Consider the following 18,064-nt stretch of genomic DNA (forward strand, 5'->3'; position numbering starts at 1 on the left):
AACTCCAACCCTAACCCCAACACACCCCTAACCCTAATCTGAGCCCTAACCCTAGCCCTAACCCTAGCCCTAACCCTAGCCCTAACCCTAGCCCTAGCCCTAACCCTAGCCCTAACCCTAGCCCTAACCCTAGCCCTAACCCTAACCCTAACCCTAGCCCTAACCCTAGCCCTAACCCTAGTCCTAACCCTAAGGCTGTGTGCACACGCTGCGGATTTTGCTGCGGTTCCGCAGCGGTTTTGGCTGCTGCGGACCCCAGTACCATGATTCCCTATGGGAATCAAAAACCGCAGTGCAGACGGTGCGGAATTTTCCGCGCGGATTATCTGCGGTTTTCAATCCGCAGAAAGAATTGACATGTCAATTCTTTCTGCGGATTCTCCTGCGGTTTGCCATCTCCTCTATTGAGGAGATGAAAAACCGCAGGACAAAACCGCAGAGCAATCTGCAGGGAAAACCGCAGGTCTTTTGACCTGCGGTTTCACCTGCGGATTTTACAAAATCCGCGCGGATGAATCCGCACCTAATCCGCAGCGTGTGCACACAGCCTTACCCTAACGGGAAAATGGAGATAAATACTTTTTTTTTTAGTTTTATTATTTTTTCCTAACTAAGGCCGGTTTCACACTAGCACATTTTCAGCGCGCGCACGGCCGGGGGTAGCTCCGCCCCCGATCCGGCTCTCTGCCCGGCGTGCCCGCCCCTTCCTTGTAGCGCCGCCTCCTAGCGGACAGCGGCGCCTGCGATCGGCGCACCCTATCTTTAGCATAGGGTGCGCCGATCGTGCGCAGGCCGTGCGCTAGTTGCGCTTTGACCTGCGCTGCGCACTTTTGACGGTGCGCCGTGCGCGCCAAAATCAAACTTTTCGGATTTTGGCGCGCACGGCGCACCGTCAAAAGTGCGCAGCGCAGGTCAAAGCGCAACTAGCGCACGGCCTGCGCACGATCGGCGCACCCTATGCTAAAGATAGGGTGCGCCGATCGCAGGCGCCGCTGTCCGCTAGGAGGCGGCGCTACAAGGAAGGGGCGGGCACGCCGGGCAGAGAGCCGGCTCGGGGGCGGAGCTACCCCCGGCCGTGCGCGCGCATAAAATGCGCTAATGTGAAACCAGCCTAAGGGGGTGATAACGGGGGGTTTGATTTACTATTTATGGCGGTTTTTATTTTTGGCAGCTGTCACACGCTAAAAGACGCTTTTTATTGTAAAATAGTTTTTGCATCACCACATTTTGAGAGCTATAATTTTTCCGTATTTTGACCCACTGAGTCATGTGAGGTCTTATTTTTTGCGGGACGAGTTGACGTTTTTATTGGTACCATTTTCGGGCACGTGACATTTTTTGATCGCTTTTTATTCCTATTTTTGGGACGCAGAATGAACAAAAACCAGCGTTTCATGAATTTCTTTTGGGGGGGTGCGTTTACACCGTTCCGCGTGCGGTAAAATTGATAAAGCGGTTTTATTCTTCGGGTCAGTACGGTTACAGCGATACCTCATTTAGGTCGTTTTTTTATGTTTTTGTCGGTTTTATGCAATGAAAACTATTTTATATAAAAAATAATTATTTTTGCATCGCTTTATTCTGTGAGCTATAACTTTTTTATTTTTTCGCTGATGATGCTGTGTGGCGGCTCGTTTTTTGCGGGACAAGATGACGTTTTCAGCGGTACCATGGATATTTATATGCGTCTTTTTGATCGCGCGTTATTACACTTTTTGTTTGGCGGTATGATAATAAATCATTTTTTGCTTCGTTTTTTATTTTTATTTTTTAAGGGGTTCGCTAAAAGGGTTAACTAATGGGACAGTTTTATAGGGCGGGTCATTACGGACGCGGCGATACCTAATATGTGTACTTTTATTGTTTTTTTTTTTTTATTATTTTCAAAAAATGAATTTATTGGGGAATATTTTTTTTTTTTTTACTAATTTATTTGGCGATTTTTTTTTTATTTATTTTTACATTTTTTTTTAATTTTTTTTTTACTTTATTACATAGTCCCAGGTGGGACATCACTGTCCTGTGACAGATCGCTGATCTGTCACATCACAGATCACTGTGACAGATCAGCAATCTGTCACAGGCATTGAAGCAGACTTCCTCTTGCCTGCGCTTTGCAGGCACTGAGGAAGCCAGCTTCCTCAGGTCCCCGTCGCCATCTTGGATTCGGGGGCCTGGAGGATAGGAGCCCCCCGCAGCAGCGCTGCACATTGCGCTGCCGTGGGGGGCTCAGGGAAGCACGGAGGGAGCCCCCTCCCTGCCGATGCTTCCCTTTAACTCCCGGTACACCGCGATCATGTTTGATCGCGGTGTGCAAGGGGTTAACGTGTCGGGGGCGGTCCGTGACCGCCCCTGACACATAGTGCCGGGTGTCAGCTGTGATAATCAGCTGACACCCGGCCGCGATCAGCGGCGCTCACCACGTGGGCGCCGCTGATCGCGCCGACGTACTATCCCGTCCCCGGTCATACGGGCCCGGGTACCGTGGACGGGATAGTACGTCGGATGGCAGGAAGGGGTTAATGAGCATTGAACAAGAGCTTTTGAAGAGTCTAGACCTCTCAGAAATCATCAACGACTTTAGCACCAAAAAATCTCGCCGAAAAAGTCTGTGAGCAGTTTATGATCTTCAGTGTCAAAAAAAATCCGAGTTTCTAGTCCATTAAGAAATTGTTGCCTGTGCTCATTGCACTTTTCCTGTTAGGCTACCACCCACACAGATATACATCTGTATAGATAAATAATTATGTTGAATTATTGTTTAATATTATGTTTACATGTTCTTATTTGCATTACATGTGGTACGGTGAATGTAGCCTTATGTTTACCTTGTATGAAGAAATACAGGCCAGTATATACCACATTATATATTTTGACTGTTGATTTTGAGGAATATTTAATATTATTTATATTGTTTGACCATACAATACAATTTCTTGTGAGAAAAAAGTAATTTTTCTTTGTTTTTATGGTCTAATAAATGTTACAATTTGTATACCTAAAAATCAGCATATGCAGTGTTTTTGTGAGAAGAGCCACAAAATTTTGACAGAAAATGTTTTCCTGGGAAGTGGGGTATTGGGGCCCAGGTTTTATGAACAGCCCCGGGCCCATGGCCCACTTAATCGGCCACTGGGAGTGCGTTATACTATATGGAGGTATATGAGGAGTGCAGCATACTATATAGAGGCCTAAGGGGATTGCATTATATTGTGCACATGCCTATGGGGAGTGCGTTATACTATATGGAGACATATGGGGAGTGCATTATACTATATAGAGGCCTTTGGGGAGTGCAGTATACTGTATGGAGGACTATGGGGAGTGTATTATACTATATAGAAGCCTATGGGAAGTGCATTATACTGTATGGAGGATTATGAGGAATGTATTATATTATATGGAGGCCTATGGGAAGTGTATTATACTATATGGATGCTTATGGGAAGTGCGATTTCAGACCCAGGAACGGAGGGTATGTATATGAGTTATACATACTCCCGGCCAGTGGGCGCGGCCTCACTCCATACACTTGACTAAAGAAGAATATAATGCTGTCTGCAGAACCTGCAGGGCACAAATCAGATTTTCTAAAGCTGACAATGAATTGAGGCTTGCAAGAGATGTCAAAAGCAATAATAAAGGATTTTGGGGATACAGTTGTGGCCAAAAGTATTGACACCCCTGCAATTCTATCAGATAATACTCAGTTTCTTCCTGAAAATGATTGCAAACACAAATTCTTTGGTATTATTATCTTCATTTAATTTGTCTTAAATGAAAAAACACAATAGAGAATGAAGCAAAAAGCAAAACATTGATCATTTCACACAAAACTCCAAAAATGGGCCAGACAAAAGTATTGGCACCCTAAGCCTAATACTTGGTTGCACAACCTTTAGCCAAAATAACTGCGACCAACCGCTTCCGGTAACCATCAATGAGTTTCTTACAATGCTCTGCTGGAATTTTAGACCATTCTTCTTTGGCAAACTGCTCCAGGTCCCTGATATTTGAAGGGTGCCTTCTCCAAACTGCCATTTTTAGATCTCTCCACAGGTGTTCTGTGGGATTCAGGTCTGGACTCATTGCTGGCCACCTTAGAAGTCTCCAGTGCTTTCTCTCAAACCATTTTCTAGTGCTTTTTGAAGTGTGTTTTGGGTCATTGTCCTGCTAGAAGACCCATGACCTCTGAAGGAGACCCAGCTTTCTCACACTGGGCCCTACATTATGCTGCAAAATTTGTTGGTAGTCTTCAGACTTCATAATGCCATGCACACGGTCAAGCAGTCCAGTGCCGTGTTTTTTTCTTTGAATGCCTCTTTTTTTCTCCTGTAAACTCTATGTTGATGCCTTTGCCCAATAAGCTCTACTTTTGTCTCATCTGACCAGAGAACATTCTTCTAAAACGTTTTAGGCTTTTTCAGGTAAGTTTTGGCAAACTCCAGCCTGGCTTTTTTATGTCTCGGGGTAAGAAGTGGGGTCTTCCTGGGTCTCCTACCATACAGTCCCTTTTTATTCAGACGCCGACTGATAGTACGGGTTGACACTGTTGTACCCTCGGACTGCAGGGCAGCTTGAACTTGTTTGGATGTTAGTCGAGGTTCTTTATCCAACATCCGCACAATCTTGCGTTGAAATCTCTTGTCAATTTTTCTTTTCCATCCACATCTAGGGAGGTTAGCCACGGTGCCATGGGCTTTACACTTCTTGATGACACTGCGCACGGTAGACACAAGAACATTCAGGTCTTTGGAGATGGACTTGTAGCCTTGAGATTGCTCATGCTTCCTCACAATTTGGTTTCTCAAGTGTTCAGACAGTTCTTTGGTCTTCTTTCTTTTCTTCATGCTCAATGTGGTACACACAAGGACACAGGACATGATTTTTCGAACAGTGCCAATACTTTTTTCCACCCTCTTTTTATGTTTGTTGTGGAATTATATCCAATTTGGCTTTAGGACAATTCTTTTTGTGTTTTTTCATTTAAGACAAATTAAATGAAGATAATAATACCAAAGAATTTGTGTTTGCAATCATTTTCAGGAAGAAACTGAGTATTATCTGACAGAATTGCAGGGGTGTCAATACTTTTGGCCACAACTGTATGTCAAAAGTAAAAGGAAAGTCAAAGATGCTATAGGATTTTTACAGGATGAAAATGATGAAATGGTAAAACAGGATGTTGAGAAGGCCGAACTTTTAAATTCCTATTTTGCATCTGTATTCTCTCAGAAGGGAAATGTAACATCAACTTTACTTCACTGTCCTATTAAGGGAATAGAAGAATCCAGGATATCTATAAACAGAAAGATAGTATAGAATCATAGAATCGTAGAGTTGGAAGGGACCTCCTGGGCCATCTGGTCCAACCCCCTGCTCAAAGCAGGATTCGCTAAATCATCCCAGTCAGATGTCTGTCCAGCCTCTGTTTGAAGACTTCCATTGAAGGAGAACTCACCACTTCTTGTGGCAGCCTGTTCCACTCATTGATCACTCTAACTGTCAAAAAGTTTTTTCTAATATCTAATCTGTGTCTCCTCCCATTCAGTTTCCATTCAGTGAGGAAACACTTAGCTAACCTAAATGAATTCAAGTCTCCAGGTCCAGATGAATTACACCCCAGAGTACTGAAGGAGATAGCAGAAGGAATTTTTGAACCCCTCTCCATAATCTTGGAAAATTCTTGGAGAACAGGAGAAGTTCCAGAAGACTGGAGAAGAGCAAATGTTGTTCCTATCTTCAAAAAGGGGAAGAAGGTGGACCCAGGCAACTATAGGCCGGTGAGTCTGACTTCTATACCAGGAAAGATCTTTGAACAAATTATTAAACAACATGTATGTCAGTACCTGGATAAGAATGAAGTGATTAAACAGAGTCAGCATGGGTTTGTAACTAATAAGTCATGTCAGACTAACTTAATTTCCTTCTATGACGGAATCACTGATTGGGTGGATCAAGGAAATGCTGTAGATATAGTATATCTTGACTTCAGCAAAGCATTTGACAAAGTATCTCATACAATCCTTATTGAAAAAATGACTAAGTATGGAATGGACAAGGCAACTGTTAGGTGGATTCATAACTGGCTTAGTGATCGGACCCAAAGAGTGGTCGTAAATGGCTGCACATCCAGTTGGAAGAATGTCTCAAGTGGGGTACCACAGGGCTCTGTCCTGGGCCCTGTATTGTTGAACATCTTTATCAACGATTTAGACGAAGGAATTGAGGGTAAACTGATTAAATTTGCTGATGACACAAAGCTAGGAGGGATAGCTAATACTAGAGAAGAGAGAGAGAGGATTCAAAAAGATATAAATAAACTGGAGAAGTGGGCAGCAACTAACAGAATGGTTTTTAACAGGGAAAAATGCAAAGTACTACATCTGGGCAATAAAAATGAAAAAAGCATATACAGAATGGGGGGAATAGGGCGAAGCAACAGCACATGTGAAAAAGACTTGGGTATACTAATAGATCACAGACTGAATATGAGTCAACAGTGTGATGCAGCAGCAAAAAAGGCAAATGCAATTCTAGGATGTATTAACAGAAGCATACAGTCTAGATCACGTGAAGTCATTATTTCCCTCTACTCCTCTTTGGTCAGACCTCATCTGGAATATTGTGTCCAATTTTGGGCACCACATTTTAAAAAAGACATCAACAAACTGGAGCAAGTTCAGAAAAGAGCAACCAGAATGGTGACCGGTCTGCAAACCCTGTCTTATGAGGAAAGGTTGCAGGATTTGGGATTGTTTAGTTTGCAAAAGAGAAGACTGAGAGGAGACTTAATAGCTGTCTACAAATATCTAAAGGGCTGTCACACTGTAGAAGGATCAACTTTATTCTCATTTGCACAAGGAAAGACTAGAAGCAATGGGATGAAACTGAATGGGAGGAGACACAGATTAGATATTAGAAAAAACTTTTTGACAGTTAGAGTGATCAATGAGTGGAACAAGCTGCCACGAGAAGTGGTGAGTTCTCCTTCAATGGAAGTCTTCAAACAGAGGCTGGACAGACATCTGATTGGGATGATTTAGCGAATCCTGCTTTGAGCAGGGGGTTGGACCAGATGGCCCAGGAGGTCCCTTCCAACTCTACGATTCTATGATTCTATGACTGCATTTTCTCTCCCATCGGTCCCCCACAACAAAATTGTAGGGTGCCGATGGATTACCATGCCTGCTGAAAGCCCCTGTGGCCCCCTTCTTTATACTCCTATGAAGCCCAGACTGTGGCTAGACTAAAGTATTGCAGTATATTGTACAAGCTATCAATCGATCACAGGTTCGAGTACCGTGGGACTGTGAAAATGTGAAATAAGTTTTTTAAAAATAACACAGGTCAACGAAAAAAAATTTTTTTTCTGGTGTCCAAAATATTTTAATGAATTTGGGGTATTTTTGGGGTGCTGATTCTGAATATGTCATCAGTTTTGCCAGATTGGCTCAAGTTTTTGAGATTTTTGGTATCTTATTTATAGCACTTGTTGGTAAATGCGACGCATCATCTCATTAATTTCTTTGGATTAGTACTTGAACTGAGCAGTTCTCAATATAGTTTTGTGTTAATTAGTGTTCTAAAAGTTTGTTCATAGCTTGATTTTTGCACTAACTTTATGTTGTTGTCTGTTTTCCAGTGAAAAGCATGAACTCATCATGAAGAAGTTGTCTTAACGATCCAGACTCATTCTGTTACATTTGTGGTGAATATACACTGCCAAAACATAGAAGAAACATAACACACTTCGTAAAAAAAGTGTATTTTGCCTATTTTGGGGTTATGCTTGGGGACCAAGACAAGTTTTGGGCACCACACATAGTGTGCAAAGCATGTATCGAATTATTACGAAAATGGAGCAAAGGACAAAGAAAAAGCTTCAAATTTGGTGTTCCAATGGTGTGGAGAGAGCCAAAAAATCATCATGATGACTGTTATTTCTGTGCAGTGCAAGTGCAAGGATTCAATAAGCATAAGAAACGAAAATGGGAGTAACATGGAATCTGCAAGAAGGCCTGTCCCTCATTGTGAAGATGTGCCTGTACCTGTGTTTACCATAAATAACAGTCATCATGATGATTTTTTGGCTCTCTCCACACCATTGGAACACCAAATTTGAAGCTTTTTCTTTGTCCTTTGCTCCATTTTCGTAATAATTCGATACATGCTTTGCACACTATGTGTGGTGCCCAAAACTTGTCTTGGTCCCCAAGCATAACCCCAAAATAGGCAAAATACACTTTTTTTACGAAGTCTGTTATGTTTCTTCTATGTTTTGGCAGTGTGTATTCACCACAAATGTAACAGAATGAGTCTGGATCGTTAAGACAACTTCTTCTTGATGAGTTCATGCTTTTCACTGGAAAACAGACAACAACATAAAGTTAGTGCAAAAATCAAGCTATGAACAAACTTTTAGAACACTAATTAACACAAAACTATATTGAGAACTGCTCAGTTCAAGTACTAATCCAAAGAAATTAATGAGATGATGCGTCGCATTTACCAACAAGTGCTATAAATAAGATACCAAAAATCTCAAAAACTTGAGCCAATCTGGCAAAACTGATGACATATTCAGAATCAGCACCCCAAAAATACCCTAAATTCGATGAAATATCTTTGGCACCAAAAATGCTGTTGACCAGTGTAATTTAAAAATCTAAAAACTTCAAATCCTCCCATTTTTCTGGTTCCAAAAGTAAAGAAATAAAGTGTATTTGCATTTGATATGCGGTAATTGTGTAATTGTGGTTATAAAAGTCTTATCATTAAAAATATTAAACTGTTTAATCTGTACAGTAAACAAGAAAAATAAATAAGTTGAGATTTCCAGTAACCTTAACTTTAAACAGAACAAAAATGAAATCAAAAACTATAAATATATAATCTACAGAACACAGAATCCAAGGCCACAGAAAAATAAAAAAAGAACAGGTCTAAAAATTTTTTTTTTTTTACAAGCTTCAATTTTTTTCTAAAAGCAGCAAATGATAAAAAAAAAAGTGTCAACGCTGGATGAGTGAGCATGGGCAATAAAGAGGTAGTATACCTTTTTATTTTTAGTTATTTTGCAACATTTGCACCTGTTCTTAAAAAGTTTTGTAAAAGTTGGATAATCCCTATAAACTTTCTAATAACAGTGTGCAGTGAGCTCCCCATAGTCGTGACCGAAGACAAACAGAATGTTCTCATGGTGTAGTCCAGCACAGAGCTGATAACATACTGTCCTATGAGAAGGGGCCCCAATAGCCGGTGGGGTCCCTGGTTTTATTAAATATTGATAAATTCCGCTTGCAATACCAGGTCTAACTACATGGAGTGCTGTGGGAAAAACACATCCATAAGTAGCATGCTGCATAGTGCCATCTAGTGGTAGCACAATACCTAGAATTTCTAATTGGATGCAGTCATATACACTCACTGGCCACTTTATTAGGTACACCTGTCCAACTGTGTGTTAAGACTTAATTTCTAATCAGCCAATCACATGGCGGCAACTCAGTGCATTTAGGCATGTAGACATGGTCAAGACAATCTCCTGCAGTTCAAACCGAGCATCAGTATGGGGAAGAAAGGTGATTTGAGTGCCTTTGAACGTGGCATGATTGTTGGTGCCAGAAGGGCTGGTCTGAGAATTTCAGAAACTGCTGATCTACTGGGATTTTCACGCACAACCATCTCTAGGGTTTACAGAGAATGGTCCGAAAAAGAAAAAAAATCCAGTGAGCGGCAGTTCTGTGGCCGGAAATGCCTTGTTGATGCCAGAGGTCAGAGGAGAATGGGCAGACTGGTTCGAGCTGATAGAAAGGCAACAGTGACTCAAATTGCCACCCGTTACAACCAAGGTAGGCAGAAGAGCATCTCTGAACGCACAGTGCGTCGAACTTTGAGGCAGATGGGCTACAGCAGCAGAAGACCACACTGGGTACCACTCCTCTCAGCTAAGAACAGGCATCTGATGGCTACTTTCAGCAGGATAATGCGCCATGTCATAAAGCTCGAATCATCTCAGATTGGTTTCTTGAACATGACAATGAGTTTACTGTACTCAAATGGCCTCCTCAGTCACCAGATCTCAATCCAATAGAGCATCTTTGGGATGTGGTGGAACGGGAGATTCGCATCAGGGATGTGCAGCCGACAAATCTGCGCCAACTGTGTGATGCCATCATGTCAATATGGTCCAAAATCTCTGAGGAATGCTTCCAGCACCTTGTTGAATCTCTGCCACGAAGAATTGAGGCAGTTCTGAAGGCAAAAGGGGGTCCAACCCCTTACTAGCATGGTGTACCTAATAAAGTGGCCAGTGAGTGTACGTGCATCGAGACTGCCCATCTCTTGCCGGGATGATATAGGGACATTGTGCAGCCGGTACAGATTGATGATATATACACATATGCCACTTCTGTTTACATGCATGATTATTACTTCCATTCATGCTAGAAAAATTGAATTCTTACTGTCTAAATGGTTTTACCCCGAGCTCAGCGAGCCCGCGACAGCTTTGATGCGGTCGGTACATGAATCATCTGCGAGCGTTCAGTTCGGATATGCATGAGATGTGTTATCAGAGGGGGGTACGGCCCATGGATGATGTAGCGGCGGCGCTGCACAGAGAGGCGGTGTCGCCCCATTAGAGTCAACGTTGCTGGTTAGGCGCGATTTATTCCCAAACACAAAGGAATTGATTTTATATCAGAAGCCGGAAACTGATTGATTACCCAAAAAGTGAAAGAGGAACATCCCCGCTGATTTTACGGTGATGTTTAATGCATCCGGACACGCGCGGCGCAAATCACATTTTATGTGCCTATAAAATCCTAATATTTCCCATCTACTGATACATTCCAGAAGTGAGACAGAAGATACAAGGAATCATTCCTGACGGGGCGATGAATATAAATGATGCCATGTTGTAACCAACAAAGCTCTGACTAAAGTAAACAGCGGGTCACACATCTATGGGGGGCTTCTGATACACCTGACCCAGCTCCGGAGAGTTTTACATAAATAAAGCATTAAAGCTATGACCACCTTTACAATTGTCGTTTCTACTGTTCCAACGTATATAAAGGAAAAAAGCACATTTAAAATCTCCTACTACTTTGTGTATGCAGCTCTTATGCAAAACTATGTCTCAATGCTTCTCTCTTCAGTGTAAATTGCTTTCCACTGCTTTCTCTCTGAGTCTACTCAAGCTAATTGTCCCCCTGGCTTCATTTATCCTTACTGTCTTTAGTGTTACTGGGATTGACTAGCGCTCATCCTGTCCTTTCCGATGCAGGGCTTATCGCCAGGGTCACACGGGGACTAGGTATCCTGCTTGGCGATCGGTGCATAACCTATATAGGGATGGTAGGACAGACTGGGTGATGTAAGATCAGTCTAGCGGTCTCTACTTCCCCCTTCCCTAGTGTTTAGTTCCCCATCCCTCATCCCTTTGTGTTGCACTTGGTCTGTCCTACACTGTGTGTGACAAATGAGGTGAATTACTGGAAATGGGGACTGATCTTTGTTTCACTACAGGAAGTAGGGGCAGACCTTTGTCTATCTACAGGAAGTGGGGGCAGATCTTTGTCTTTCTACAAGAAGTGGGGGTGGGTTTTTGTCTTTTTACAGGTAGTGGGGGCAGAGTGAATTAAAATGTTTTTTTTTTCTGTTTCAGTTAACTTTTTTAAGTCCAAGTGGGGGATATCAGAAGAGTTTTCATTGGGGATGTGAACTTCTTCTCCCTGTATGATGCTGACCAATCATAAGCAGGCAGCAATACAGCAGATAAAGAACAAGTCCCAATCATAGCTTAGGTGTCTCCATATGTGATATGTAAGAGTGCAGCTCTGATTTACTGGTCTAACCTCCTGCATGAGTCAGTGTGTGGGGATTGGTAGTACAGCTGAGATTAGCTGAGCCACATTACAAACACTTTTTAGTTACATTGTAAAGGCACTGGAAGAATACATAAAAAATAATTTTTAAAGTACAGTATACACATATATAATGATATAAACTTGACTAGTCCAATTCTGTTCCACTGTGAAGATATTATATATAGGGTGGGAAACTACAAGAACCAACGCTTTATAAATGCTTCATTTGGCTTTTCTAAACTCCTGGAAAGTAAATCCTCCCTAATGTGCAGGAATATAGAAGGAGAGGGATGTATTGCTTCATTAATAGTAGTGAAACCGGGTGTAAGTGTGGCGCCCCTGAGGGTTCAGTTGCCACAGAGGTACTGCACCTCCTCCTGAGGTGTGGTGCCCCACCATCCAGGTAAGTTGGAGGCTCCTGACCATGCTCCAACACTTGCATCCCACACAACACAGTAGTTCAGCAAAGCCACATTGCGGCTCCCTGCTTGGAGTGTAGCAGAGCACCTTTGGTGGCTCCCTGCTTGGAACACGCAACGTGCTGGGAGGCGGGTGGAGTTAGAATACATAAAAGAGTGGGAAGGTTTAGGATTTTGGGGTCAGTCAGTAGTGAGTCGGAGAGGAGTGATGATCCCTGAGAGAGGGATGGAGGAAGGAGGTGCTGCAGCAGATCTCAGTGACCTGGGTCTGCTAGCACGGGAAAGGAAAGAAAGAGAAATACATTGAACAGAAACCTGATCTTCCATAAGAAGGAAAGACTAGTACGGAACGTAGAAGTAAAAGGGACCAGAGGACATGGGTTAGAGGAAGAACGCTGCCTAGAAGTTCTAAGTGCAAGGCCGGGGCCCGATCCCCGAGGTTGTATGGATACTAAGGGTCCTACAGCAGACACCAGTGGAGTAGTGGGCTGTAAATGCACTACTCCCATCTAAGACTTGGGGCACAACAGCAACATTGATAGTGAGCCGGGACTCAGGAACAAGGAGTCCCCGAAGCAGGCTACAGCTGTCTGCCGTACAAGTATGGTTCTTGGGAACATCTGTCAGGAGGCACTCCAGTGTAACTCAGTACTAGGAGATCTTCACACTTAAAGGCGCTATAAGAGGAGACGTTCAGAAAGGCACATGTTGGCGGAGTGTTGGAAGGGTGCATTCCATCTGACTTGGAGGTTGACTGAGTCCCTGACCCGGAGGACACGGCACGGAGGCAGGCACCTGTGTGTACTACAGACTGTGAGTAAAGCTTTGGAACTAAAAGTCCTGGTGTCCTCCATTCATTCCTGCGCTACCACATTCAGTACCACTACATCTGGGTACCAGCTTCTACACCGCCTGCGCCTCTCCTCTACCCCTACATGTACACTTCCCTGGGACTACAGCTCCACCTGTGGGGAGCTTCACCATCTTGGCTGCACCACACCACCAGTCCCAGAGGATCTGCATGCAGCGTCGGCCTAACATCTCACTTGCCGAGCACCACAGGTGGCGTCACGAATTATTCATTCAAACCATTACATTCCCCCATTACTTGGGTGCCCAAGGCCACGGACCGGGTCACCACCGCTGTGACACATCCCGCTGACACCGGCCCGGTACCGAGTACCCCACAGCCCTGGGAGGGCGACCCATATGTGTCCAAATCTGCTTTGCTGATAAAGATGGATGGTGGACGATATTCTTCAAAGCTTACTTTCAAACAGGTTAATAGTCAATGCGTTTCGAGATCATGCAGGACCTCTTCCTCAGAACAAAACCTTACCTAAGGTAAAGAATTTTTATCCTGAAGAAGAGGTCCTGCATGACCTCAAAATGGACTATTAACCTGTTTGAAATAAAGCTTTGAAGAATATCGTCCGCCATCCATCTTTATCAGCAGCGCAGATTTGGACACATACACCTGGTTTCACCATTATCCTCGGTCTATGGACCCGTGCCCTGCGGCAGCTGATCCACGCTTCTCACATGTTGCTTTGTTGCAATAAAACAAGGTGAGCGTACCTCTCCCCGATGTACCCCGTGTTTTTAACCAGTTAAGACCCCATTTGCGCTTTATTTGCTCTCCAGATTTTCTACTTCAATCATAACACACTCAGAAGCAAACAAAGAATTACACCCCTCATTGTAGCCGCAATGACCGCAAAATTAGATGTCACCCAACTTTCTCAGAAACAGAAATAGGCAACTTTAGGTCAGTTCTTATAACAATCAAGCTTGGCTGCTCCCAGTACAACTTCTATAAGCTCTGAGCTCCTGTCTATTAATGTTAAGGCCATGTCTGTAGACGAGTCCCCTGATAGGCGCATACCTTCCCTCTGGTTGTTGCGCAAGCACTTCACTTTCGGTAACTTGCAGAGGAGCCGGCAGTCATCAGCTGTCAAAGAATAAAAAGACTGTGTTAATAGAAAAGCTCTGGGTTATAAAAAGTCCAAGGTAGAAAAGAAAGATTTAGGTCAAAGCTGAGGGAAGAATGAAAACCTCATGTGAGAACTCAGAATCTGTATACAGAATATGTTGTTATATTCATCCATCTCACACACTGCATCATCAGTGACTCTCCATACTGGGAGTTGAAATCTTACAAATGCCAGAGTCACTGTAAAGATGTAAACAAAGGTAGATTATACAGCCACCAGAGGGAGCTCACTGCTGTACTAACCTTCATGTAGTGAGCTTCCCCTAGTGGTGACTGTATAAATCTGTATGTTGCGAGCTCCCCCTAGTGGTGACTGTATAATTCTGTATGTAGTGAGCTCCCCCTAGTGGTGTTTGTATAAATCTGTATGTAGTGAGCTCCTCCTAGTGGTGGCTGTATAAATCTGTATGTAGTGAGCTCCTCCTAGTGGTGACTGTATAAATCTATATGTAGTGAGCTCCCCCTAGTGGTGACTGTATAAATCTGTATGTAGTGAGCTCCTCCTAGTGGTGGCTGTATAAATCTGTATGTAGTGAGCTCCCCCTAGTGGTGGCTGTATAAATCTGTATGTAGTGAGCTCCCTTTAGAGGTGGCTGTATAAATCTGTATGTAGTGAGCTCCCCCTAGTGGTGGCTGTATAAATCTGTATGTAATCAGCTCCTCCTAGTGGTGACTATATAAATCTGTATGTAGTGCGCGCCTCCTAGTGGTGACTGTATAAATCTGTATGTAGTGAGCTCCCTCTAGTGGTGACTGTATAAATCTGTATGTAGTCAGCTCCCTCTAGTGGTGGCTGTATAAATCTGTATGCAGTGAGCTCCCTCTAGTGGTGGCTATATAACTCTGCATGCAGTGAGCTCCCCCTAATGGTGGCTGTATAAATCTGTATGTAGTGAGCTCCCCCTAGTGGTGGCTGCATAACTGTATGCAGTGAGCTCCCTCTAGTGGTGGCTATATAACTCTGTATGCAGTGAGCTCCCCTTAGTGGTGGCTGTATGAATCTGTATGTAGTGAGCTCCTCCTAGTGGTGACTGTATAAATCTGTATGTAGTGAGCTCCCTCTAGTGGTGGCTGTATAAATCTGTATGTAGTGAGCTCCCCCTAGTGGTGGCTGTACAAATATGTATGTAGTGAGCTCCCTCTAGTGGTGTCTATATAAATCTGTATGTAGTGAGCTCCTCCTAGTGGTGACTGTATAAATCTGTATGTAGTGAGCTCCCCCTAGTGGTGACTGTATAAATCTGTATGTAGTGAGCTCCCCCTAGTGGTGGCTGTATAAATCTGTATGTAGTGAGCTCCTCCTAGTGGTGTCTATATAAATCTGTACGTAGTGAGCTCCCCCTAGTGGTGACTGTATAAATCTGTATGTAGTGAGCTCCTCCTAGTGGTGACTGTATAAATCTATATGTAGTGAGCTCCCCCTAGTGGTGACTGTATAAATCTGTATGTAGTGAGCTCCTCCTAGTGGTGGCTGTATAAATCTGTATGTAGTGAGCTCCCCCTAGTGGTGGCTGTATAAATCTGTATGTAGTGAGCTCCCTCTAGAGGTGGCTGTATAAATCTGTATGTAGTGAGCTCCCCCTAGTGGTGGCTGTATAAATCTGTATGTAATCAGCTCCTCCTAGTGGTGACTATATAAATCTGTATGTAGTGCGCGTCTCCTAGTGGTGACTGTATAAATCTGTATGTAGTGAGCTCCCTCTAGTGGTGACTGTATAAATCTGTATGTAGTCAGCTCCCTCTAGTGGTGGCTGTATAAATCTGTATGCAGTGAGCTCCCTCTAGTGGTGGCTATATAACTCTGCAAGCAGTGAGCTCCCCCTAATGGTGGCTGTATAAATCTGTATGTAGTGAGCTCCCCCTAGTGGTGGCTGCATAACTGTATGCAGTGAGCTCCCCCTAGTGGTGGCTATATAACTCTGTATGCAGTGAGCTCCCCTTAGTGGTGGCTGTATGAATCTGTATGTAGTGAGCTCCTCCTAGTGGTGACTGTATAAATCTGTATGTAGTGAGCTCCCTCTAGTGGTGGCTGTATAAATCTGTATGTAGTGAGCTCCCCCTAGTGGTGGCTGTACAAATATGTATGTAGTGAGCTCCCTCTAGTGGTGTCTATATAAATCTGTATGTAGTGAGCTCCTCCTAGTGGTGACTGTATAAATCTGTATGTAGTGAGCTCCCCCTAGTGGTGACTGTATAAATCTGTATGTAGTGAGCTCCCCCTAGTGGTGGCTGTATAAATCTGTATGTAGTGAGCTCCTCCTAGTGGTGTCTATATAAATCTGTATGTAGTGAGCTCCCCCTAGTGGTGACTGTATAAATCTGTATGTAGTGAGCTCCTCCTAGTGGTGGCTGTATAAATTTGTATGTAGTGAGCTCCCCCTAGTGGTGGCTGTATAAATCTGTATGTAGTGAGCTCCCTCTAGAGGTGGCTGTATAAATCTGTATGTAGTGAGCTCCCCCTAGTGGTGGCTGTATAAATCTGTATGTAATCAGCTCCTCCTAGTGGTGACTATATAAATCTGTATGTAGTGCGCGCCTCCTAGTGGTGACTGTATAAATCTGTATGTAGTGGGCTCCCTCTAGTGGTGACTGTATAAATCTGTATGTAGTCAGCTCCCTCTAGTGGTGGCTGAATAAATCTGTATGCAGTGAGCTTCCTCTAGTGGTGGCTATATAACTCTGTATGCAGTGAGCTCCCCCTAATGGTGGCTGTATAAATCTGTATGTAGTGAGCTCCCCCTAGTGGTGGCTGCATAACTGTATGCAGTGAGCTCCCTCTAGTGGTGGCTATATAACTCTGTATGCAGTGAGCTCCCCCTAGTGGTGGCTGTATGAATCTGTATGTAGTGAGCTCCTCCTAGTGGTGACTGTATAAATCTGTATGTAGTGAGCTCCCTCTAGTGGTGGCTGTATAAATCTGTATGTAGTGAGCTCCCCCTAGTGGTGGCTGTATAAATCTGTATGTAATCATCTCCTCCTAGTGGTGACTGTATAAATCTGTATGTAGTGCGCTCTTCCTAGTGGTTACTGTATAAATCTGTATGTAGTGAGCTCCCTCTAGTGGTGGCTGTATAAATCTGTATGCAGTGAGCTCCCTCTAGTGGTGGCTGTATAAATCTGTATGTAGTGAGCTCCTCCTAGTGGTGACTGTATAAATCTGAATGTAGTGCGCTCGTCCAAGTGGTGATTGTATAAATCTGTATGTAGTGAGCTCCCCCTAGTGGTGGCTGTATAAATCTGTATGCAATCAGCTCCTCCTAGTGGTGACTGTATAAATCTGAATGTAGTGCGCTCGTCCAAGTGGTGATTGTATAAATCTGTATGTAGTGAGCTCCCCCTAGTGGTGGCTGTATAATTCTGTATGCAGTAAGCTCCCGCTAGTGGTGGCTGTATAAATCTGTATGCAGTGAGCTCCCTCTAGTGGTGGCTGTATAAATCTGTATGCAGTGAGCTCCCTCTAGTGGTGACTATATAAATCTGTATGTAGTGAGTTCCCTCTAGTGGTGACTATATAAATCTGTATGTAGTGAGCTTCCTCTAGTGGTGACTATATAAATCTATATGCAGTGAGCTCCCTCTAGTGGTGGCTGCATAACTCTGTATGTACCTTGCACCCTCTATTGATGACAAAGTAGAGGATTTTTCTGATAATTTCATTCTTTGACTGTGCAGGGGATTTGGAGCTCTGTGTCAGTAATGTGCAGTTCCAAATGCTAATAAAGATATAATCAGTAAATAATTAGAAAAGAAAATGTTGTTGACGTCTGGATATTTCA

General features: G+C 43.5%; 1 protein-coding gene across 1 annotated transcript in view; it reads right to left on the minus strand.

The window, feature by feature from the left end:
- GALNT14 (polypeptide N-acetylgalactosaminyltransferase 14) overlaps nt 1–18,064 on the minus strand; it is a 531,963-nt gene that overhangs the window by 78,050 nt on the left and 435,849 nt on the right. Inside the window, exon 5 of the mRNA XM_073556362.1 lies at nt 14,181–14,246. Coding sequence (XP_073412463.1) covers nt 14,181–14,246 — 66 coding nt within the window. The remainder of the gene's footprint in view (nt 1–14,180; nt 14,247–18,064) is intronic.

Source organism: Dendrobates tinctorius, unplaced genomic scaffold (genome assembly GCF_039654945.1).
Source record: "Dendrobates tinctorius isolate UK_male_01 unplaced genomic scaffold, ASM3965494v1 ptg000232l, whole genome shotgun sequence".
Lineage (NCBI taxonomy): Eukaryota > Metazoa > Chordata > Amphibia > Anura > Dendrobatidae > Dendrobates > Dendrobates tinctorius.